At 36.3% G+C, this 24,350-nt stretch overlaps 1 protein-coding gene across 1 annotated transcript in view; it reads left to right on the top strand.

Moving 5' to 3' along the window:
• TAPT1 (transmembrane anterior posterior transformation 1) overlaps nucleotides 1–23,820 on the top strand; it is a 48,472-nt gene extending 24,652 nt beyond the window's left edge. The window contains exons 6-14 of the mRNA XM_062492687.1: nucleotides 714–811; nucleotides 984–1,053; nucleotides 9,863–9,943; nucleotides 10,787–10,896; nucleotides 12,504–12,563; nucleotides 13,965–14,033; nucleotides 15,304–15,380; nucleotides 18,856–19,016; nucleotides 21,710–23,820. Of these exons, the coding sequence (XP_062348671.1) occupies nucleotides 714–811; nucleotides 984–1,053; nucleotides 9,863–9,943; nucleotides 10,787–10,896; nucleotides 12,504–12,563; nucleotides 13,965–14,033; nucleotides 15,304–15,380; nucleotides 18,856–19,016; nucleotides 21,710–21,939 (956 nt within the window). The 3' untranslated portion in view covers nucleotides 21,940–23,820. The remainder of the gene's footprint in view (nucleotides 1–713; nucleotides 812–983; nucleotides 1,054–9,862; nucleotides 9,944–10,786; nucleotides 10,897–12,503; nucleotides 12,564–13,964; nucleotides 14,034–15,303; nucleotides 15,381–18,855; nucleotides 19,017–21,709) is intronic.
• The last annotated feature ends 530 nt before the right edge of the window (nucleotides 23,821–24,350 follow it).

Genomic DNA, 24,350 nt, shown 5'->3' with positions numbered 1-24,350 from the left:
AAATTGATAATATTCCTAAATCTGTGGTCGTTTACTTGAAAATTAAGATTGCCAGTACCACCCGTTTCAAAAAAATAAATCTCTTTGTGATGGTGTACCTATAATAAAATGAAAAATCATAATTGGGTAGTTCATGGAAAATGTAATTTCTGATTTGTATTCAAGTATTTAAGGCTCACAAGGCCTTAAAGAGAGTGGGGTTTTGTTATTTGGTGGAATGTTAAATGCATCTAGCTTGAAGATATTTTCTTGAAGTGAAGGGATAAACTCATGCATATTCAGGATACAAACGTTCTTGGTGTGAAATAATCTTACAATGAATTGATGACTGTAAAGAGATACTGTCGTCCAGTAGTTTCTGTAATGAATTTATAATTCTTACAATTTTTCCCTATTTTCTCTGAAATTTTGTGGGTAATTCTGAATCTTTAGCTCAGATTTTTTTTCTTCAGATTAGTTGTGAGAAACATCAATACAATGTCATTGGGTTCTTTTAGAACGAGAAAAATTAGCATCATTATTACATGCTACAAAGCACTGTGCATACACTGCATGCATGCAAGTATTGTCTTGCTGTAGGTCTGGTTTATAGGGGTATGGAAACTATCCTGTTAAACTTTGAAAGCAAAATAGGGAATCTATGTTTCACTGCTCTTCAGTACTGTTGTGCAGAAAACTTATTTCAAATATTCTTCCTTAACCCTGCTATGCAGTCCTACATGCTATTCTTATAATGGTTCAAGCAACAACCCTTAATGTGGCCTTCAATTCCCACAATAAATCTCTGCTTACCATAATGATGTCCAATAATGTAAGTATGTAGCTTTATCATATAGCTACCCTATTTGTTTCATAATCTCATGTCTTTGTGTATCATATGTCTTAAATATTTATATTTTACAAAACATCTTTTTTGATAGTAATATTTGTTTATATCAGTTTTTTATGAGTAAAAACTAACTAACTGTTTCTAAAAATTGCAGTTTGTCGAAATAAAAGGAAGTGTTTTCAAGAAGTTTGAGAAGAACAATCTTTTCCAAATGTCAAATAGTGGTATGTATAGTAGTGTTGATCAGGAGAAAATGTGGAGAGAGGCTGTTTATTTAATTCATTAATGTATTTAATGTAATCGATGTATTTAATATTATTCTTACTATAAACATTTTACCTTGGTGAATTTGAGTGTTCTGACTTGTATCCCTCATCACTCCTTTTACTGTTTGGTTCATTAGGATGAAGCTGAAATGGACTTCAAAGAACACTTAATCCTTTTATGGCAATTTTTTATTGGAGGTGCTAAAATAGCCTACTGGCTTTGTGCTGAAATGCCTGTGCTTCCAAGTGTTCAAGTCCTGTGTTTTCCAAACAGGGACTTTATAGTGTGCTGCATTGACACAGTGATCTCAGAATGTATGTTGTGGGGAGGCTGTGAGGGTGAATCTTGAAATACCTCTGTGCTAACCCTAAAACAAACAAACAAAAAAAACCCAAACAAACAAAAACTCAATGTAACAAAGTAGCTGACATATGAGGGAAATACTACAGACTCTAATTATTGATATGCTCTCAAGATAATAGGTAGAAAGTACTTAGGAGGCATGCTTCTGGCACTTCTTAACTGTGTTGCTGCTTAGGATGAATTTTGCTAACTCATACTCAGTGTGTCTCATGAGGAAAAGCTGTTCAGGTATCCTTTGATGGAGATTCTTCCTAATAGTCGTATCAGCCATTTGAAATATTTATTGAATGCTTGATTTCAAACCAGTAAGAGTGATTGCACTTTAAGGTTGTGCTAGAGCTTCTTTGCTTGTACTAGTTTTGTAGAATCTCAGAATGCCCTGAACTGAAAGGGACCTCAAAGATTGTCTCATTATAGCCTCCTGCCATGGACAGGATCACCTTCCACTAGACCAGGTTGCTTAAAGCCCCATCCACCTTGGCCTTGGGCACTTCAGGAATGGGGCATCCACAGGCTTTTTTGAGCAACCTGTGCCAGTGCCTCACCACCCTCACAGTAAAGGATTTCTTCAATATGTCTGATTTGAATTTCCCCACTTTCACTTATACAGATAAGCAAAGAAAATGGAATATATTCTTTTTATTCCAGCTCATAGTTTTTAAACCAGATAACTCAAATGTGTAATAGGTTAAAAAAAATAAAACAGCCACTTATTTAAAAACAGGTGATTCACATTTTGTATCCCAAGTTAAATTTTCAACAGTCTTGCATCAGGTTTTGAGCTTATGACTATTGAAAAATTATATAACAGAAAATTAGCACTAAATTTTAAGCTACCACCTAGTTGCTCTTAAACCTCCCCAAAATTATCTTCTATATTAATAATTTGTTTATTCATTGGTAGTAGTATTATTTTTAGTTCCAAGATTTAATTGCTTGTATTTTTAAAGTTAAATACCTCTTATTTTACAGTGAGAATGCTAAAAATGTAATTTACGTAACTATTGACAGAAAACCTAGATAAGGTTTCTTATTAATGCAGAAGTTAGTTGCAACTATGCATATAGCTCTCCTAACTAAAGGTGAAGCCTCTTTCATGTTGAAATAAGCAAGGAGCTGATATTAGAAATTGCTAGTAATTTCCTCCGTAAAAAGAAAATAAAATCAATATTTTATTGCTGGACATTATTATTGAAGACCTATAATAGTAAAACCAGGTCGTCCTTTATCAGTTGATGGAAGAAGTATTGCCATTCATTAGACAGTGTGGGGATCGAAGCAGTGAGTATATACATGAGAGTGCACAAAACAAGCTAATTTATTCCTTTCAAACAGATAACTTTTCCTGGAACACCTTTCAGTGTGGTTATAAATAGCAGTGTTTTTCTTCTCAGAGATAAATAACAGGCAGATTTTTAATAGAGCTTTTCACCTCTTTTGAACTTGAACAGATTTAGTGCATCACAGCTTCAGTAAGGATGGAAGAGTATTGTTTCATTTAATGTATTCTGATCACTTTAGTAGCCTTTAAATGTTTTATTTCATGCAGCTGAAATGATGGTCTATCTTGTGTTGGCATGTTATGCCAGTGCTTTATCCTACCCTGGAAATAAGGCTAGTCTGGTCCTGTCAGCTGAGCTTCCAGTTAGCCTTTGGAGTGTCTTGTGTGTCCTAAAACACACTGTGCTTCAACTGCATGCCTGGGCTGGACTAAACTTCTGAAAGGAAACACTAAATCTAGGCACTTTCTCTGCTTCTTCCGGTAGTTTCGAGGTCTGCAGTTGTCTCTAGGGTAATGATGGCAGCAGTAGCTGATTAAGCTTGGACACACTGAATGGATTCCACTTGCCCCACCTTTTCTGGGGCTCAGCTCAAAATACTGCTGTTGTCAAACATATGTTTTCAATTCAGTGTAAAGGTACTGATTAGTACACAGTAGCTAAATAGTCATTCTTGAGGGGAATAATAGGAATCTCACAGGAGCGTCTGAGGAATTTCTCATGAGTAGGTAAAACTCTCTTCTTATTTAAAATGTTAATCAAAAGAAAAATATGACGTAGCAGAAAAGATAAGCAACGACCACAAGAGTAGATACAGTGTTCAAGAGAAGTTACTACAATTAGAATTCAAGAGCAAGTTGTCTTGTGAATGTAAGTGTGAAAACAGAAACAAACTGTGCAAGTTGTACTTGCTAAAACATGCCCGGTATCACACGTTGAAATACCTCGCAGAGCCCTGCCTGGCTCAAGCTTCTGTGTAGTAAGGCATCAGGATAGGAAGTGCCACCAAGCTAGCAGTTTAGATCTGAAAATTGTGAAATCATTTTCACTTGGCATCGTGCTCAGCACCATTTGGTGGATAGCAAGCTGGCGTGTGGCTGTATTATTCTTCCCAGTATTTACCTTTCTGGACTTCTTGGAGTCAGTAATCCTTCTCACCTTTGTATGGCCATTTAAAATTCTACTGCAACAGCTAATTCACTAAAACTTCAAAACTTAAAATACCTGAATCATCTACATAAAAATTAATTGAACAGGACATGAAATATACATTAGTTAACTGTTATCTAATAAAACTGTTACCTTTTAGGGGCAGATCAACTAAGACCTTGGGGCTTGTATAGCTGCTTGAGACTGCAGCTACAGAATCTGGGACTTGAAACATGCTGTTCCCACAGCTTTGATTTGTCAGCTGCAGCAAAACTTGTATTGTCGCCCTGACTTTTACAAGGAAATTTATGTACACCCAGGCAATCTAAACACTGTGGCCATTGGAAAACACTTCTAATCACAAAACCTTTTATTTGTTGTATCAGGAAGAAATATTTCCCCAAATTTAAATAGTATATTCTTTTTATGCAATAGTTATCTGTAAACTAATTCTGTAGGGTCAGTATTAAAGAACAAGGAGACCAAATTATAAAGAGAAGTTCTTTCATCATTGTTGAAAGCCCAGCATGCTGCCTTCCTTTATTCTTTTAAATGTCTTATTTTAATTTCAAGCTGTGCTCTAAATTAATTTTTTTTTTCCACAAAACTCAATTGTACCTACTAAAAAGAAGGACATTAGATGTAGTGCATTAAGTTATTTCCTTCAGTTGGTTGTTAGGCCTGACTCTTCCTTGTTTTTTAAATCTCTTGTCTCAAAAATTTAGCATTTATTCTGCAATTTTTCTTCTTTTTTCTTCTTCGTTTCCAATTTATCAGTCTCTTTGACTTTGATCACAATATTGAATAGACTTTATTTTTACCTTTGGTCTTTGAAACTCGAATTGCTTTCTCATGTGGCTTTAAGTTTTTTTTAAATACCATTATTCTAATGAAGTTGTTCATTTTAAGAATGAGGGATCTGGGAGCAGGACTGTTTAAGATTGATGTGTCCTTGATGATTCCTTGTTCAGTGTTTGATCCTTTCTTGTGCTCTGTCACTTTTTAAGAGGTAGTTGGCACTACAGCTATTTAGGGGCTGCTGAGATGTAAACCAAAATATTTTGTTTCACTTCTTATATGCTACAATTTATAATAGCTTTTGATCTAAACATATAAACAGTGGGATTAACATGATTTTTTTTTTCTGATTTGGGATTCCTGCATAATGCATGAGGGAATCTGGAAGGAAACAGTGTTCTGAAGACTACTTACTCCACTTCAGGATCTCTGTTTCTGGGATCTCACTGTCTCTTTTAGTTACCACTGCAAAGAACCCAAGATCTTTGGGGTTCAGTAATTGGTTGTTTGAGATACTGGCAAATTAATTTCACTAGTCCATACTAGATGCAATGCTGTGCCAGGAATCCTTATTTCCAGTAATATTTGTTTCATGTCTTTTGCATGCTTTCTAAAAATGATACACTCTGGCACACTGGAAATTAATTGCTGGGTATGTGTTGCTATTTTTCAGGATTATTGGCAGGGCAGAATGTGTTATTAATATGGGGATAGAATTCTATTAAAATTGGAATGGCAGAGTTCATGTAAGTGGGGCAGAAGTATTTAAAATCTGATTTGGCTATATGCAGTCCTTTTTTGGGCTTTACTTTACACAGTCAAGAGGGAAAAAAAAGTACATCTTGCTTTTTTTCCCTTTACTGTCTTACAGCAGTATGTGCATTACCTGTCTTTGAAATAAATGTTTACCACATCTATTCATATGACAACCCTTATAGGCACATGTGACTTACCTTAATGGAAAAGGGTGTATTGTGGTTAGTTTTTGACATGTGACCACTAAGTTCTGATATACTAAGTCTTGGAATGTCTGATTCTTCTTCCTTTCCCTTTTCAAAATACTGAAATAAGTACTTTAGAGGCAGTTGAAAAGATTTAAGCATATCACTTGCACCACTAGAGGATGCATAGAAGCACGGGTAAATACAGTGTCATCTTCCAAAATAATCTGGAGTGTGGATGGGCTGTATGAAGTATGATATGTGTCAGGCAGCAGGGCCAGCCCTGGTAGGACTGCAGCTTCAGCATGGCATTCAAATGCAGTCTATCAGTCATAGAATGGCCTGGGTTGGAAGGGACATGAAAAATCATCTACAGTTCCAACACTTCTGCCATGGCTAGAAGTGACCTTTCACTAGACCAGCTTGCTCAGAGCTCTATCCAGCCTAGCCTTTGGATGGGGCATCCACAACTTCTTTGGCAACCTCTGCCAGGGCCTCACTACCGTCAAGGAAAGAATTTTTTTCCTAACATCTAATCTAAACCTACTTTCTTTCAGTCTGAAGCCATTCATTGCCCCTTGTCCTGTCACTATGTGCCTTTGTTAAAACTCCTTCTCCATCTTTTCTGTTGGCTCCCTTCAGGTGCTGGAACTCCACAATTAGGTCATCCTGAAACTTTCTCTTTTCTGAACAATCCCAGTTCTCTCAGCCTTTCCTCATAGGAGGGGTGTTCCATCTTTCTAATTATCTTGGTGGCCTCCTCTGGACTCACCCCAGCAAGTCCAAGTCCTTCCTGTGCAGGGACCCCAGAGCTGGACACAGCACTGCAGCTGGGATCTCACTGGAGTGGAGCAGAGGGGCAGAATCTCCTCCCTCACCCTGATGCCCTCAGTGCTTGGGATGCAGCCCAGGACAAGTTTGGCCCTCTGGGCTGTGAGCACACGTTGCCAGCTTGTGCCCAGCCTCTCATCCCTCAGAATGCCCAAGTCCTCTCAACAGGACTCTGTTGAGATTGGTTCAGCCTGTGTTGATACCAGATGCAGCACCTTGCACTTGGTCTTGTTCCATCCCTTGAGACTCCCATGGGTCTACTTCTTGAGTTTGTCCAGGTCCTTCTGGATGACATCCCACCCTTCTGGTGTGGCAACCTCAGCACTCAGTCATCTGAAATTTGCCGAGGATGCACTCAATTCCTACATCTGTGTTGTTAATGAAGATGCTAAGTAACACTGGTCCCAGTATGAACCCCTGAGGGGCAGTGCCTGTCGCTGATATCCATCCAGATTTCATGCACTGTATGTCATCAGCACTATGTGCTGACAAGAGACTTGGTCAGGGGGATAAATATATCTGAATTAGTGCTGCACGTCAGGTTTTATTATCACTTAGGATCATACTGAGAAAGTAAGCTTCTTAATCATGTCCTTGTGGAAGTAGCTGAAGACCATTTAAAATGTCATTGGTCTGCCATTTTTGGCTCTCATTTAACCCTGTCTTATAATGGCAAGGGTTATTGAAGCTATCTTGTATCCTAACAGAAAAACCATTATGTGATATGCCTATCATATATACTTAGTGGAATACATGCAAAACTGAGTTGAAATGGCTTACATCAATGTTACTAAGCATTGTCACAATGGAGAACGAAAAGAGATCACTTTTTCTGTCCATTTTACTCTTTGTTATACTGAAGCAGAATAGAATGATTTCTTCCTGCTAATACCTGTGCTGTCTGTAACTGATCACTAACACTGGTGGTTTGTGACTCCTTTGCCAAATTCACAAATACAGTGATACACTTTGCCTTTGTTGTTCTTAAGAGCATGAGCAAGTGTGGATCCAGGGATGTAGCTTCACTTGTTCTGTAGTTCACCACATCGTCCAAGAAGTGGCAATACTGTTTTGCTTGTCCTGAAGCCTTTTTTGTCCTTGTCCATGAGGGTGAGAAATGAAATGAATTTTTGAATTATCTGAGTTTACTGTTGAAGCTGCTGTGAAGTGTCCTGTCTGCCTTGCAACTCTGACAGTTGATGAGAAGGATGAGGGTGAAGAGCAGCAGCCACAGCCATTCCTCTCCCTCCTAACAGCCTTAAATACCTGTGGCAGCAGAGATAACAGATTAGAAGGGAGGCCACTGAGAACAGGGAAAATAAGCAGAGGCGGAAAATAGGTTTCAGCCTGTCACCCAGTCTAAGGAATTAGTGGAAGAAAAATTTGTATTATTAACAGCATTATAAGAGGAAATTCAAAGCCCAAAATGTCCCTTCTCAATTTAATACTGTTGACTGGTGAGCTGATATATACCAAACAGGTAATAAATGTCTGGAGGATTAGCTTGAGACATGTTTTAATGTTAGGCCTGAATTCCCACTTAGGCCTTGCTTCCCACTTGAGAATATCTCTCTGTACAGTCTTCCCTGGGACCTGAAAAACAGAAGAATAGATCTGTGTTTGTTATGCATTGCTGACCAACGATGTGTTATGGCAGTGTGGAAGCATGTGATGTAGGAAATAGAAGATAACACCATTTTGAAATTCTGTGCAGAAGTCTGAAAACTCAGTGATTATTTCCAAGGGCATGATAGAGACTGTAGATCAATGAGAGCTTGACTGCATTTTCAACCGTTTGTGACAGTGTCAAGCAGTATCTTGTAACTAGGTTTTTCAGACCATACTGTGTTCTGGTCATCTGGGCAGTATTTTATGAATTCAGAAGCATAGAAGAATGTACTTCACTTATTGGAGTGTTACTGACAGGAAGCAAGAAATTATGGTTAGGTTTTACCTATGTCCTTTTTTCTACTTTAAATTTATTGTACTAAAAGATTTCCTTCCCCCCCTGCTGCCCCCCCCCCCCCCCCCCATATATGCCATTCATTCTATTTTGAAAGCTTATGCTTCCTCTGTCCCTTCCCCAGTCCATACTGACAGATGAATTTATGTACCCCAAGATGTGTCTTTTTATATTGTGCATAAAATCTCATTCTTCTTGAATTCTTTGTGCTTTTTCTTTCCTTCTCCTGGAGGATTTAATGTTTTCTTTTTGCTCATTTTGTTCAGACTTGCCAGAATTTCCAAACTTCTATTCTAAAACAAGGGATATTACTATACTGCAGTAACTACAGCCATGAGCATTGCTGTTGGCCTGTAGTCAGAGATAATGGAAACTGTTGACACAAAGTCAAATATTTTTTTTTGTCCAGCTTAATCCTTGTGTGTTCTTCTGAACGTTTCTATTTCTTGTTTCCCAAAATCAGTAGGTAGAACCCCACATAATATTGGAGGTGCTTAAGAAAATGAACCCTTTGGATTTGGAGGGCCCACAAAGAAGTTATTTTTGTGGTTATTGACTGGTGTAACAAGCAATAACAGTGTCTTCACAGATTTTCTTAGTAGCTTTACCTTCTAAAAAGACAGACTTGTTTGGACTTCCTAAATTGTGATGATATTATATTTTAGGTTTTACCCTATTTTTCAATAATACAGTTTCAGGAAGGTGTTTTTTTAATAACCTAAAAAATTGGATGCTTCCTGAAGCAAGCTTTGTGTGTCATCTTTGGAAACAGGACACTGAAGTAGAAAAAAAGCCTTGTCAGGGAGACAAGTCACAGGACTTTGCCCTAAGTAGATTGCTTTTGTGTTACTGTGCTTACTGTTTTGATAACTGTGCTGATACATTCAGCTGTTCCCTTTTAAGATGGGAGTGTGAAAGACTGGTAGGAACCTTCTAGCTAAGGTGTAACAGTTGTCTTCAAATATTTTTTTCTTCCTTCTACTGAACTCAGTATACAGCAAATTGGATATGTATGATCTGTGGAAAATGAAATGTACCTTGCTAATAGCTTGAAAGGACAAATAGGTATATTCTCTTCATTTTAGTAACAAGAAGTGCTGGTTCTTTTTGAATCACAGAAGGAATGCACAGACTTTATCAAGAAGAATGATTATTTTACTAATGTATTAGAAGAGGTGATAGTAAGTCACAAGTCCCTTCTGCTGCTGGGAACCCCAAATTGAGGCAGCATTGGACAAACCAGGTCACAATGTACTGCAGAAAGCCTGTCCATGGTGTAGTTCCCAGCATTTCCCCCAGCCCTTAAATCCAGTTAAATAATTTGTGGAAAATGTTATCTAATCCAAGAATTAATAAATGGTAGAACTTCAGAATTAGTAGATATCTTTGTATGCAAATAAATGTTTCTTTGGAGCTGACAGGTTTTGGTTTTTTAATCCAGATATAAAGGAGAGGTTCACCAATTACGTGCTGCTACTAATTGTATGTCTAAGAAATATGGAACAGTTCTCATGGAATCCAGGTGAGTAAACTAGAAGAAAAATTCCTGGCTATCAAGAGAGCTGTATCTCTTGCTTCTTCCCTCAGCCTGAAAGATAAGGGTAATCAACGCATTTAATTTAAAAAATCTTAATTTTGTCAAATATCTTAGATTCTTGTTTTTTGATTTCTGGTATTCTTTTAGGAATGACTGTGTTATTTCTGCTAGGAATGTATATTGTTATGCTATAAACATGTATACCTTTAAAGCAGTGTCAGAATGATTTCTTCCAAGCCTTTTCTTTTCCTTGGAGTACACTGTGAATGAAGGATCCCCTAGAAAGTGGCTAGTGAGATTGAAATGTGATACAGATTATGTTAAAAATACAGTTCTTAATCTGATATTGATTATACTTAATATTTTAATGACATATTTAATAAATATTGTGTAAAATGCCAATTTTATTAAAACATTGTTTTAATATTTTGACCCCGATCTGTGTGATATATTTTGCCTGAATCTTACCAATCTACCTAAATTTTGCCTTAAGTCTCTAAAACTGCCTATGCTTTGTCTATGTCTTACACATACTGAACATGTAGTATCTAGTACTTACACAGGTTGTCTTCCTACTAGAGGTAAAGGTTGACAAAGTGAAGAGTTTAGAACCTGATCCTAACTGGGGTATTATTGTACAGTACTGATAAGTTATTAGGAGAGCAACGGAGTAAACAAGAATTTGCACACTGCATGCTCAGTGATGATGTAAAATTACAGATTCTTCAGACTCATAAGGATTTTTCATAGTTGAATAAAATTGTTATAATTCTTTTTGTATGCTGGCATTAAGTTAAATGGCCTAACTTGTTTCTTCACAACCTTCAGATCACTTTTGGGTGTTATTCCCGGATGTTTGCATGGTGGTTGCTTCAGAAATTGCAGTGGATATTGTGAAACATGCCTTTATAACAAAATTCAATGACATCACGGCAGATGTAGGTATCCTGTTTGGAATGCTGGGTGCTATTTTAAATTGTATTTAGTTTTGCTAATATTTTTTTAAATATTTTTTTTTCCAGAACAGAAAACATAAAAACTGTTATTTTCATACATTTGATATCACTTGGGAAAGCTTGCTAATTTCCGGACACAATATACTTTTGAGGATCTTTTTAATGTGTAGCTAACACCTTTGAGTCTAAATTAGTAGTTCCAGATAAATAAATTATTGCAAGTGTTGTGTAACAGCTCACATAATAGCTACAATTCACATTACTGGCAGGTCATTTTGTAAATTGATAATTAAATGGAAAGAAGGTTACTTGTTCTGCAGTCTAGACAAAACTTGTAGCCTTTCCTAACAAAATGGATTGTAGGTTAAAATTCAGGCTTTTGGAAAAACAGATCTTGTTAGGCAGCTTTAACTCTATTCTTGCATGTATGTTACAAGTGGAATCTGAAATCAGAAATATTTTTCCCCCCACTGTCTCTGGAGCACTAATATGAAGTAGGTTATGTTAGTTTCCCACTCCTGAAATTTCTTAGGCTGCATATATTATCCAGTCCTTTTAAAGCAAGGGGTGAGGCTGCTTCTTGTGTGTTGCAGCATGATACATGGGCCATTTGTGCTCCACACTGTGTGTATTCAAACATGCTTGATAAATTTGTGAAGATATGAGTTAGTGTCTTTTCACTATTAAAATATGAAAATGAGATCAGAACTTGTGAAGTGCTTTCTTTTTCAGCATCTCTGAAGTAACTACATTGTGGGGTGTAGAAACAAGTGTAATAGATGCACTTAATAAGCTCCCTTATGCCAGAGGCATTTATGCATGCCCTACTTTTGTATGGAGAGTGTGGAAAAGAACAGTAATGAAGTCATGGTAGCCAAAATGTAGTATGCTTCAGAGTGCTGAAACAGCTGGAGGATGGGGGTAGTCACTGGCACTTTTGCAAGGTTTATTTAATAAACTTCGTGGGGCTTTTGTATGAAGTTCTAAAGATTTATGGTTGCTAGGTCAAAATTTTTCCAGAATTATTAAAACCTGCAGTGCAACTTACCCTGCCACTTATCCTTAAAACAGATGCTTTTCTTCCTTAATATGCTGATCTGTTTTATAGAGAGGGAAAAATTTAATTTGTTTTCAGATGCAATTTGCTTTTTTCTTAGGATCATTTGCTTAGTGTATAAGAAAGCTCTCTCACTTGTTTAATTTAATCTTAGAGCTGGCTTTCTTCTAGCTTAAAAAGCAGTTATGAACTGTGAGGGGAAAAAACTAAGTGTGATTAATGTGATTTCTGTTATTTTGTGTTTCTCATGATCCTGAAATTCAGTAAGTTCATGAAGTCTCATTCAATTCCTAAAGCATTGTGTAATGTTGTTTGTTTGTTGTATAGATACATATGCAAATTACTTTACTGCAGAAATAGAGGCTCATCTCTTGAGGAGTGCAGTTAGATAGACCTCAGAAGAACTGGCTTTGATTCTTTCAGCAAATGCATAAGTTCATAGTACTTTGTGGAAATACTTTATTAATATCTGTGTTGCTTTTATAAAGTGCAGTAAATTAATCATGCATCTGATGTGCTGGATTTTTTCCAGGTCTACAGTGAATACAGAGCCAGTCTTGCATTTGACCTTGTTAGCAGTCGACAGAAAAATGTAAGCCTGAAACAAAAAGCACTTTCCTGTATTAACTAACAATTGTTATGGGGAGGATATTGGAACAAGCACTTAAAGAAATACTTACAGGACTGTTACACACCTGCAGTGCTGAAACTGTGCTTTGCTTTCTTTAATAAGAGATAACAGGAATATTTCTTTATGATTTATATTATTTTTATCCAGTTGTTCAGGTCAGTTTGAGCTTTATTTAATGGACTGCTGGGTCATCTCTTCCAAATACACTTAGAGTAAGGGGACAGTTGCAACAACTTTATATTTTTCACATATGGGGAAGTAAGTAAACATAACAATGTAATTTTTTAGATTAGTGTTCTTTTCATGGTATTTTAACTGTGTTGGGTTAAAACACAGTATTCATTACGAATTTCTATTTCTTTAGACACAGAGTACACAGATGTTTAGAGATGTTTATGCTATGCATATTTTTCATGGCATGCGTATTTATAGAACAACACATCAATTTATAGAGCAGACCACTTGTTTTTAATTAGTACCATTTTTTGGAAAGCTGTTTACTGCACACCTTTCATGGATGAGGACCTGTTAGGTTTCACTTGTTGGCATTCCACTCATGAGTGCTTTAGATGTGTGCTCTAATTATTAAATGAACTTCATTACTATGATTTCTGTAGTTTTCTTGGGCTTGTTTCTTGGGCTGCTGTGAAGAATGCAATAGTTAAACCTCAAAGAAGCTGGACACCGTCTACTACAAATAGTTAATAATTTCTTAATAAAAAAACCTACCAGTTTATTAGTTTTGAATACTCCATTACTTTTCCTAAGGATGCTCTGTGGGAAATAAAACAGCATCATTTAGGCACTAGCTTTGGTGTGATGTTCAATACTGCAGGCAAGCTGTCATGCTAAGTACTTGGGTTTTGAGTTCAAATGTCAAAACATTTTCAAAATAATTTTAACACCGTTATCTTAAGGCTAATTATAGATGTTTGTAGAATGATTTAAAATTGCTAGCGTGGTGGATAATTGTTCTTTTATCCCTGTAACAGTTTTTTCTGTAGGGTGTTTGAGGATCAGTCAAATTAATACAAAAAGGTCTCTAAGCTGGTAATAATGTACAGAAGAAATATCATAGCGCCTTTGGATTGAGTGTCCTAATTGCTCTCGATTTAGAGATTTGTATTATACTCCAGTTGCTCTTGATTTAGAGCACTGAAGCTAATCTTACTGGTCATGGTAGTATTACATTTTTGTCTGAGAGTGCAACTATCTCCATTTGAATTCCAAAATGTGAAAAGGTACACTTTATACCGGTATAGTGTTTGTTAATAGAGCTTTATTCTTATCTGGAGGGTGTGCCAAGCTAAAATAAGCTCATTCCTTTGCATAAGTAGTTCATTATTCCTCTTGTTTTCCTAGGCATATACAGATTATAGTGATTCAGTTTCCAGAAGAATGGGTTTCATTCCTCTTCCACTGGCTGTTTTAGTAAGTTGTATCATTCCTATCAGTTTTCTGTCAATAAAATCTCACTTTGAGAATGTGTCCCTCTGAGATAGCTGGCTGGATGTTTTGAGGATGAAATTATCATCTGAAGTAACTGAAATGATGCTGAAAGGTTGAGTTAACACTCAGTATAACCTATGCTTCATACTATTTGTGGCTTCACAAATGCATTATTGTTTCTCAGCCTTTCATAGAAAATAAAAAATATATTAATTTTTTAGAATTTTTAAAAACTTGAATTGTACCAGTGGAATTAAACTACATCTGTGTTTACTAAACATATATTCCTTTTGGCAGCTATCCTATTTATTCATTTGGAATAGTCAAAGCAGCTGGTTGCCAGAAGGTTAGCAGTAGTGCAGCAGTTCATTTAGGTTTTTCATAGGAGTCCTTGTGGCTGTCCCTGTAATGGCATGCTTAATGACTCAATATTCTTTTATATGGGGCAGTGAGCTCCTGAGCTGTTGTTGAGTATCTCACTTTGATATAGTTGACTTTGTTACACATACACATACACATTCATTGCTACAGAATGAATGACTTCATTAATGGAGCATGTGTCCACGTGCTGTGATGAATTATCTATTGCAGAATGTTTTCTCTAAATAGCTGCTCTGACTTTCCCCATACACACATGTACACAAGCAGTAGTTATCATAATGCTGGGGATCAGTACATGCTTTGTCAGCAAATATGCTAACTCACAATATTCCTGGAGGAATATCAATGTGAATTAAGTTAAATGTAATGTTCTCCCATAGAGATGGGGAAAAATACTATTCATGGGTTTTGCTTAAACTACTGAAATAAAACTGAAATTTCAGGATCCATTTGTTAGTCAAACTTGGCAGTCATATGCCTTGCCCACAAAGCAGTTTTGTAATCATAGGCTTAGCATGTGTAACAATGATTCTCTTTTGTGTTGCATCTCTTGATGTTTTCTTCAAAAGTTGGTAACTCTCCATCTAGCCCTTGCATTTCAGAGGTCTTTTCTACTTCTTAATTTACTTGAAAGTCATTGTTAAGGAAACATTGTCAGACTCTCGCTTTTGCAAACTTACAACTAAGTGCTAGTATAATACTTACTCAAATCAAAATCTGAAGTAGTTAGTACTGCCAAGGGGAACATTAGACTAAATTTCTGTTAATGTAAATGTTTCTACTTTTTCTTGAATTTACCAAATAAAAAATGTCTGTTACAATGTTCTATTAAAAACTGTGTGCTAAGCTTTATCTTTTATTCTTAAAACAGCTCATCAGAGTCGTAACAAGCTCAATAAAAGTACAAGGAGTCTTAGCTTATGTTTGTGTTGTGCTGTTCTACTGTGGGTAAGTAAATCCACACAGTTGAAAAGTATTCACCATTATTTGATAACATATGTGAAAGAAGTTTCTGTTGATCCTTCTGAATGTAAGGATAAATATAGTCTATATTCAGTAGAACATAAATGTAAAACCCTTATGCTCATAATCTGAAATTGAAAGTGCAGATTTGTCCCTAAGTACTGTGACTACATTGGGGGATTATAGCCCTCAATAACTAACTTCAGTAATGGAAATTACTCATTGCAAAAAGACTGAGAGAATCTGAGAGACAAGCACCATACTTTTGTGTAAAAAGGGAAATTGAATTGCAAGGAATGAAGCTTTCTTTAAAAGACCAAAATATTCAATGAGCCAACAAAAATAAGCATTTCAAGTGCTCTAAGCAGATCATGCTTTTTTGTCTCAAGCAGTTAAATGCAGGGTTTACTTTGGTTTAGCAAAATGCTGCTAAAAAAAAATAAATGCAAGAATCACCTTTTCTGGGAAGGGTGGGGACTGTCAGTAATCTTAGTTAAGAAATATAATGTTCTATGGCAATTTGTTTTCCATAGCCAGTGATGTGCAGTTATCCCTTCAGCACCCCTTCAGCGCTAAGTCAGTTTATACTTGTCTTACCTTTAACTTCTTACAGTGAATAGGTACTTCTGAGACTGCATAATTGCATTTTACATCCAATTTAGTTTACCTGTCTTGAGACACTTGCTGTGTACTGTCTGTTGATGGCGACTTTCTAGGAAAGCTATATACTGCACTGTTGAAGTTTATTGTGTCTCAAAATTTATCATAAGCAATTAAGTGTTTTGAGTTTTTGATGGAAGAAGAACCAGCCTGCAGTATTGTGGGAGTACTTCTTCCAGTGTCCTACCAAGTTGTGTTTTGAGTGAAACAGACCTTAGTTTTAGGCTTGAGAAGACTTCTAAGGCTGAGGCAGTGGTTTAGCAGGAAGAGAGGAGACTATGCTGGAAGAGAGGAGAGCTACTGTTCTAAAATATCTTGTGAAAGGAACAGGATTACTACACATTCTTTATTAATAGGTAGACCCTTCTCTCCAATCTGACCCCCATCTGCAAAAAATAGGTCTTGATCAGATGTGTTTTGTCTACATCAGTGTAGGGACACATCTGTTTAGTGTCAGATAACTAAGACTTTGAGATACTACACATAGGCCAAATTGTAAAATTTTAGCCACATTCCTCTGCACTAGACTTACTTTGATGTTTTCCCCAGCATACTACATGCTGTGCCCGTGTTCTCCCTAAAGCTACCTTTGTATAATTCAAAGCACTATGCCCTGGTCATCACATTTAAGCTGTGGTATACCAAGGTCAGCACTTTCATCCTGCTCAGTGGTTTTTCCTTTTTCCCAGTATATGCAGTATTTTTCTATCTCTACCATTCCACTGCTGCAGCCCAGGATTTTTCACTGTCTCTGTAGCTTGGAGAATGGAGGGCAGAAGGAAGTAATGTGATTAACATGAAGTGTTAAATGCTGTTCTTTAAAGATATAGGTCACAAAAGTAAACACATTTTGGTCTATTTTGTCCTTATTGAAAAGGGAGAACATTTTTTTCACTGTTGCTGTGATCTCAGACTTGGAGCTATCTCACCTCTTCCATCTTTCAAGTCATTTTTGTTCTGAACATGAATTTCAACTTTTCATCAGATGTGAGAATATGTATAGAATACAAACATAATAGCATAGATACGTGAGAAATTATGTGATAAAATCTGAAGCAGTTAATTGGGCAAAGAATTGAGCCTATACTACAAATGAATTAATTTTGTATTGTTTATTAACAATTCTAGTTAAGCTTTAACTGTAGTTAAAGAATCTTGCCCAAAAACAAAAAAACCCTTGAGTTTTCTTTTTCTAGAATTTTGAACAACTGCAAACTTAGGTTGTTGTTAGAAATTTGAGCCTGGGGTAGGCTGGCAGAAAAGAGTAAAGGAGAATTGCTAGAAATGCTTGCATAATTTTCCATGGGAAGCTGGAACTGATACAGCGAAGTGGTGATTTATGGCCTTTTCAACTTCTGATCTCATTAAATCAAACTGTGCTGTAGAAACCAACTCTCTCAGAACAAAAACATGTTACGTAAGAAGCATAAGAAAAACACCTCTAAAACATTAAACATGAAGGAGAGCTTCTCAAATCTCTGAAATAAAATCTATCCCAATAATAAAATAAAACTGAAGAGAAGCATAGCTTTCAACCTGTATAAAATGGTATCTTCTTTGTGGTTGCTTAGATACTAAAATGTCACTTGCTTCTGAGTACTGAAAGTGGTGTGCTCTGCTCATTCTTCCATGTCTGTATTGAAATAGAATAAGCAAAACTTATTTTTTCCCTTAAAAGTGTACTGTAATTTGTTTTTCTGTTTGACAAGTCGTGACTACGTTTACACAGAGAGATAGGGGAGCTGCTGCTGGAGTGTGCTTGGGTCACTTTACAATTAAGCACTTAAACCTGCTTCATGAATCTGCAATGTTCAAGTTGTCCTTTTAGTCTGTTAATGATATACATGATAAACAGACCTTTCAGAGAGTAGAGAATGAATTCAGAGTCTGCATTTGTTCACTCTTCTTACATAGCTTGATTTGCATAGAGAATATTTCATTTGTCCTGCGGGGAGACAGAGACTTTCTCCTTGTCATTCTGCAATGAGGCTGCTCTTCCTGGAGTGGACATTGCTCTGAATCATGTGTTACTAGTAATGAAAATTAGATTTTGCAAAATATCTAAGTTGAATGATCAATCTCAGTTGAAAGATAAAAAAGCACTTGATAGTAGATGAGGCCTTCCTTTTCTTCAAACAAGGAGAGAGTTGTGAAAGGGATTCAGTGATTTGCTGCAGTTTGTGCTGCAATTTTGTCACAGTAGAAAAGGATCTGCTATCATCTGGACTGTGCTATGATGGTAGTGTACTGCTGCCTCCTTGGATTTATTGAGTTTTATGGACTGTCTTCTGTGATGTGAAAAAGGACTTATGATTAGCCTGTAGTTCGTAAAAGCTAGATATTTGGAATTGGCAGTGCTGGGTTAATGGTTGGACTCAATGATCTTGGAAGTCTTTTCCAATCTTAATGATTCCATGGTTCTGTATTTGCTGTCCTGTGGTTCCAAGTCTACTAGAGATCCTTGGCTACGCACACTTAATTTGGGCACATTTATTTTGGACTTGCAATGTTGAGGGCACTTTTTAATTCTATGTTTAAATATTTATGTCTTAAATGGCTGTTTAACTGTCCTTGTAGTCCTTTAGTTCAATAATAAAACTTGATATTTTTCTCTAGATGCTTTCTGGAAGAAAAAGAAAATTAAGCATTGAATCGGAAACAAATTGTTAGAAAAAGGAAATTACCTTTTGATCTTGATATTGAAAGGATTTAATTTGTTAGCTAATCCTTCTAAGACAGCACTTACTATATGCAATTATTTTAATATGCTAATGCAAATATGTAAACAATTTTTTTCCAGGTTAATATCTCTCAAAGTCCTTAACAGCATTGTATTGCTGGGGAAATCATGTCAATATGTAAAGGAAGCAAAAATGGAGGAGAAATTACTCAATCCTGTCCTCACTGCCACCCCAGGGAAGCCAGCTGGCAAACAGCAGGGCACATTTAAATCTGCCCAAGGTAAGGCTAACTGCCTTGGTTAGTTTTCAGTGAAAATTTTTCAGACTAAATTTGCTGCACAGTGTTTGCTGCACAAACCCTGTTGCTAGACCTTAATTGTGCCACAGCATAGCTGTGAACACAAATATAAATGTAACTATAACACAGAATAAATATAACACAGTATAAATATAAGTAATTTATTGCTTTTAGTTCATGCATCTTCTTTTGGTAATAAATTCTCATATCTGATAAGATCTCACTGTGATATGTGGAGGTGATAGAAGCAATGGAATAGAAGCATGCTTTTGTTTTAAAATCATAATCATAGAATGGTTTGGGCTGGGTTGGAAGAAACCTTTAAAGGCCATCTCGTCCAACGCCCTCTGCCACATCACTGCACAAATAAGTGAATATTTACACATCATCTGTGACAGTGCTTAAGTTTAGTAGGGAAGCAATTTGTGTTTCTCATGGAATCAAAGTAAAACTTGGTAGGTTTATGCATAGGTATAACTAATTGTAGTTGTCATGAACACATAATGAAAAGCTTTATGAAATCCAGATAGGAATTTCAGTGGGTCTCTACCCTATTTCCAGTCTATGCACACAATTTCCTCTCACAGGTCCTCAGCATCAATGGTTAATTTATAATGGGAATATGGCATTATTGTATTTGTGTGACACATTATAGAAGGAAACAGAAACCTTCATTGTTCCTGTCAACTGAATTGGATTGCATCTTCCTGTGGGAAAAACTCAATGAGAGCCTTAGAGAACGTAACAGTGGGGCTTTTATTGTGTTCACTTCATGGCTTGCCAACAATTTGAACAGCTTGAAATGCAAGGTGCTCGTTAGTCGTCAGAGTGTCTTGCCAGCAAGGGGAGAGTTAAGAATCTGACAGTGTTTGGCATAAACTTCAGTGTCTCAGAGGTGTCAAATCACATCAGGCAGAAACTTGGTGCAAATGTTTACATTTAAATTGATACAACTGCTTTACTTTCATGATGAAAGAATGTTATATGAATTGATCTGAATTCATGTTTGCATTCAATTTTGCATTTCGTTAGAGGACTTTAGTGATGGTAATGTTTTAATTAAACGTTTTAGTACTACATTTGGATATGAGACTTAGTAAGTTGTACTTACGTATAGTGAACCTTTGACTTATAGGATATAAATCCTGAAGATTATTTTGAGCTGAAGTATCAGGGATGCTTATTTTCTCTAATGGAAAGATTTTGAGCAAAAAGTAGCAACCAGAAAACTTTTGTGGATTTTATTCAGAGTATTCTTAGCTTCCACTGGTGATGGGAAAAGCTCAGTTTTACAGGTTTTGGGGATTTTGTATTTTTAACACCTCTTTATTAACTAGAAATCTTGATTATGTGAAAGAATGATTTTACCTTCCCCCAGCTTTTGTGTTATTACTGCTGGGCTCTGCAATATTAGTTAATCTCTGTGCCCCACTTAATCAGGTTTTTACAATACAGTCTCTCAACCCATCTCTTAGTAGGATGAGGGTAAGAGAATTAATTAGTCTGGTCTCCTTTCTGCCAGCTTATAGTTTGTCAGTTAATTTTCTAGAGTTTTCCACCTTGTCCACAAAAACAGTTAAAATTTTGAAGAATAAAATTCTAAACTTGCTCTTGAAGGATGAAAGCTCTAATTACTGGTAATCATTTAGAGTTTGACCAGCTACATCTGGAAGCTGCTGGGTTAGAGAATACTTACATTTGCCCTAAATCAGGACAATAACTAAGTTCTAGAATTAAAATTACTTGTGTCCTTTCTCAATGCAAGTTTAGTACCTTTAACTTGCTTAAGATTGTAGAGGGTAACCTATTTATCTCCAAATAGTGGATGGCATACTGTGGATACATACTCTGCAGAAATAATTTTTGTAGTAATTTGGATAGTGCTGCCATTCTGACAGGTCACATTTCCTTGGGATGGTCTGCAGTAGTCTCCACATCAGTCAGATTTTTTTAGATTCCTTTCGAAACTATAACTCAATTGTTACTGAGGAGGAGTTAATTTTTTCTTACCTTTTTTCTTATCTCCTTGTCATTTGCTTGTGCATTTTAATTCTTTAAATGTTTTAACAAAATATGGAAAAAATATATGGATATTACTTACCAATAGCCTAGATTAATGAAGCCAGTGTTCAGTTCCACTGAAGTAAGGGCCAGGAATAAAAATAGACATCTTTAATAGCACTGCTTTAGGAGTCAGTGCTATTAAAGTGCATAGCAGTGCATGAGTCATTTATTAGCTATCCCTGGAGAAGGCAGGTTTATTGTACTTATGTAGAGGATTAGGCACATCTAGTTCCTTCCACAGAGATTCCTTTTGTTCATTTCAGTAGCAAACATTAGTGTGGTTCACACAAGGACCATCAGAAATCTTTTTGCTTAAGCTATCAAAAATAAGCATGTATGTCCTAACTTCTGCTGCTTATGCTCTTGTTGATTATTTAAACTTCTGTATAATTTGTTTTTTCTGTATGTTTTCTAAATCAGAAAAGGCAATCTCTTGCAGTAATGCTAAGAAGAGGTAGTGACTTCCAGAAAGTATTTTTCTGTTGCTTCTGCTGACTTGATGCAGCACATTTTTTCAGGATAGCTTTGGATGAATCTGGATGCTGCACATTGTATCAATATGTCTGTGTTAAATTCATTATTATCTTTGTAATTGTCTTCTGTTCCAACAGGAATTTCCACAGATGAAAATGGTTCTACATCAGTTACCAATCAACCAGTGCATCAGAAGGATAATATGCCATCTTTACTTATAACAAGCAATTCTGATCAATTTCTGACAACTCCTGATGGAGAAGAAAAAGATATAAGTCAAGACAGTTCGGAATTAAAACACAGGTCTGCAAAGAAAGACTTGTTGGAGATAGACAGGTTTACTATTTGTGGAAACAGAATTGACTAAGAATTTATTTTTTTTTAAATCAATGTGCTAAGGATACTGAGCTGTTGAGACTGCAGATGCTACCAGAATGGACAGTTGCCAAAAGGCACATAAATATTTATTTAAAAACTTAAATTATTAATGGCAAAAAAAAAAAAAATTTCTTTCTACAAGTAACTTGGCTTGGTATCTGGTCAGGTCAAGTAAGTGATCTTTAACTTGCCTCTTGGAAAATATGGTGGATCGTGAGTCTCTAGCCTGGTGGCAGAGCTGCAATTATCTCTTTTCTGGAAAACAGACTGGAAAAAAGCATAACCCTGTTCTGCATTATGAAACCATGCTTCCAGAACACTATTTTTCATGAAGGCTCCTCCAGTGTAAGGATATTCCTGGAAGTGTATGGCGACTTGACCGGAAGCTTACCTATCCAGTTACCGTGTTTTATTAAACGTCTGCAAGCAGAATTCAAAACTTGTGCTTATATCAACAAACACATAAAGCATTGGTACATTAAACAGTAAGTCAAGATAGTTATTCTTGTCAACAAAAATCTTTTCAAGATGTATCTTGAAAATCTTGTAATCTGAATAAAATTTTGCCTTTAAGTGAAAGACTTACTGCTTAGTATTTTATCTGAATACTAAACACCAGGAAAGATCACAGTAATGAAGGTTCTGCTTAACTGGGCAAATATGAAGCATATTCATTTCATGTGTTGTGTGTCCTGCAAGGCAAATTATTTAGAATTTTTTTTAAAAAAGCTGAGGATTTTTTTGTTGCTGTAGGAAAAATATTAAAGGGGCACTTCTAATGTTAAGGAACGACAGTGTTAATTGCAGCAAACAAGTGTGTTGGAACTGTATGTATGGCATTAACACAGCAGTAAAGAACATTGCACTGCATTTTGCATTTAACTCTTAGAAGAATGACATCTGTGTATTAACTTCCCTGAAAACATGCCTATAAAAGCTCACACTGACAATCAAATCATAATTATCCATTTAATGTAATTGGTTGTAGTCAAACTTAAGTAGATGGACTAGATCTATAAAGAGCATTTAAGCATTAGAATGCATCTTAATTTCTGGTGTGAGATGCAGAGTTGGGAGGGTTTACAAAAGAAGTTTTGGAATCCTCAGACCAAGAATGGATTAAATTTGAGCTCAGAACATAGGCTGGAGAGTTTTATCAGAAGAGACCCCTTAGTTAAAGATAAATTTTTCATATGTTGTTAAAATACAGCATTAACTTCTAAAATGCCTTTCAGACATTCAAGTGAGCACCAATCTTGCTTTCCAAGGGAAGGTATCATGAAAGCACTTCAGTGCTGAAAAAAATGACAATTTGCTCTTTGCTAATTTCATAATTTATCAGAATGGGAAAGCCAAAGTTTATTTGCCTATGAACATGGGAAAGTTTAATGTACCTGCTAATCCCTGAGACTTGCAGGACTACAGTAATAAAGCAGATGGAGGCAGTTGGACAGAGGTACATATCTGAGCAGACTTGGTAATGAAAGAACTCTGCTGTACAGTTTAGAGTTGTCTGCTCTGGTGGGGCTCCTTGCTACAGCCTTTCAGCCTCTCCCATAAGAATAGTGGGAGTAATGGCCAAAGTCTGTGGTTATGTTCAGGGATGAAAGCTAGAAGAAGAGGACTTGTGCTGTGCAAAAATTTAAAAATCTTTAATTTTTGATGTATTTTATACTAATTGGAGATGTTCACACATTGAAATTAAGATTATCTGTCAATTTGGTGTATCTTATTTTATAATTATTTAGCAGTTGCTAAAGAAAGCTTGAAATTGCATTCATTTTTTTTTCTGTTGAATGACATTCTGTATCAATTTTATAAGTGCATCTTGTGTGAAACTCAATAAAATTCAATTTTGTAATATTTGTTTAAAAAAGGAAAAGTACAGCGTTGACATTTCTTTTTTAGTATTCAGAGCTGGTGATCTTGCAAAGTATTTAATATATTAAATTCTGATTTCCATGAAGTGGGATTGTTGCAAATGTGGGACACGAACAAGTGTAAGAACTGGGTTATCAATGACCTCAGATCTATTTCTGTAGCAGCTGGTTCTTGCCACCTGTGGAAAGAAGATATTGGTGCCAACCTATTATTAATTTGGTTTTTAAGGGCACACACCATGTGAATGAAAAAATAATGTGTCTCGGGGGAGTTGTAATTTCCAGAGTCAGTTACTACAATTAGATTGACTGCACACAGCGAAGCCAAGTGTGAATGCAGGATCAGCACGGGCAGAGCCCACGCTGGGCACACAGTGGTGGCAGTGGAAGGGTAATGGCTCAGGGCATCGGGGCAGAGTCATGGCCTGAATCCTCCTGGGGCTTTGTTCTGACACTTGAATTGTGGTGCCTGGGTCTAAAGCAGTCCAGCTGGGCCTCGGGCCAGGGCTGGGACATCCCT

This window comes from Cinclus cinclus, chromosome 5 (assembly GCF_963662255.1).
Source record: "Cinclus cinclus chromosome 5, bCinCin1.1, whole genome shotgun sequence".
Taxonomy (NCBI): Eukaryota; Metazoa; Chordata; class Aves; order Passeriformes; family Cinclidae; genus Cinclus; species Cinclus cinclus.
The sequence above is the reverse complement of the archived record's forward strand: the minus strand, read 5'-3'. Positions and strand labels throughout refer to the sequence as shown.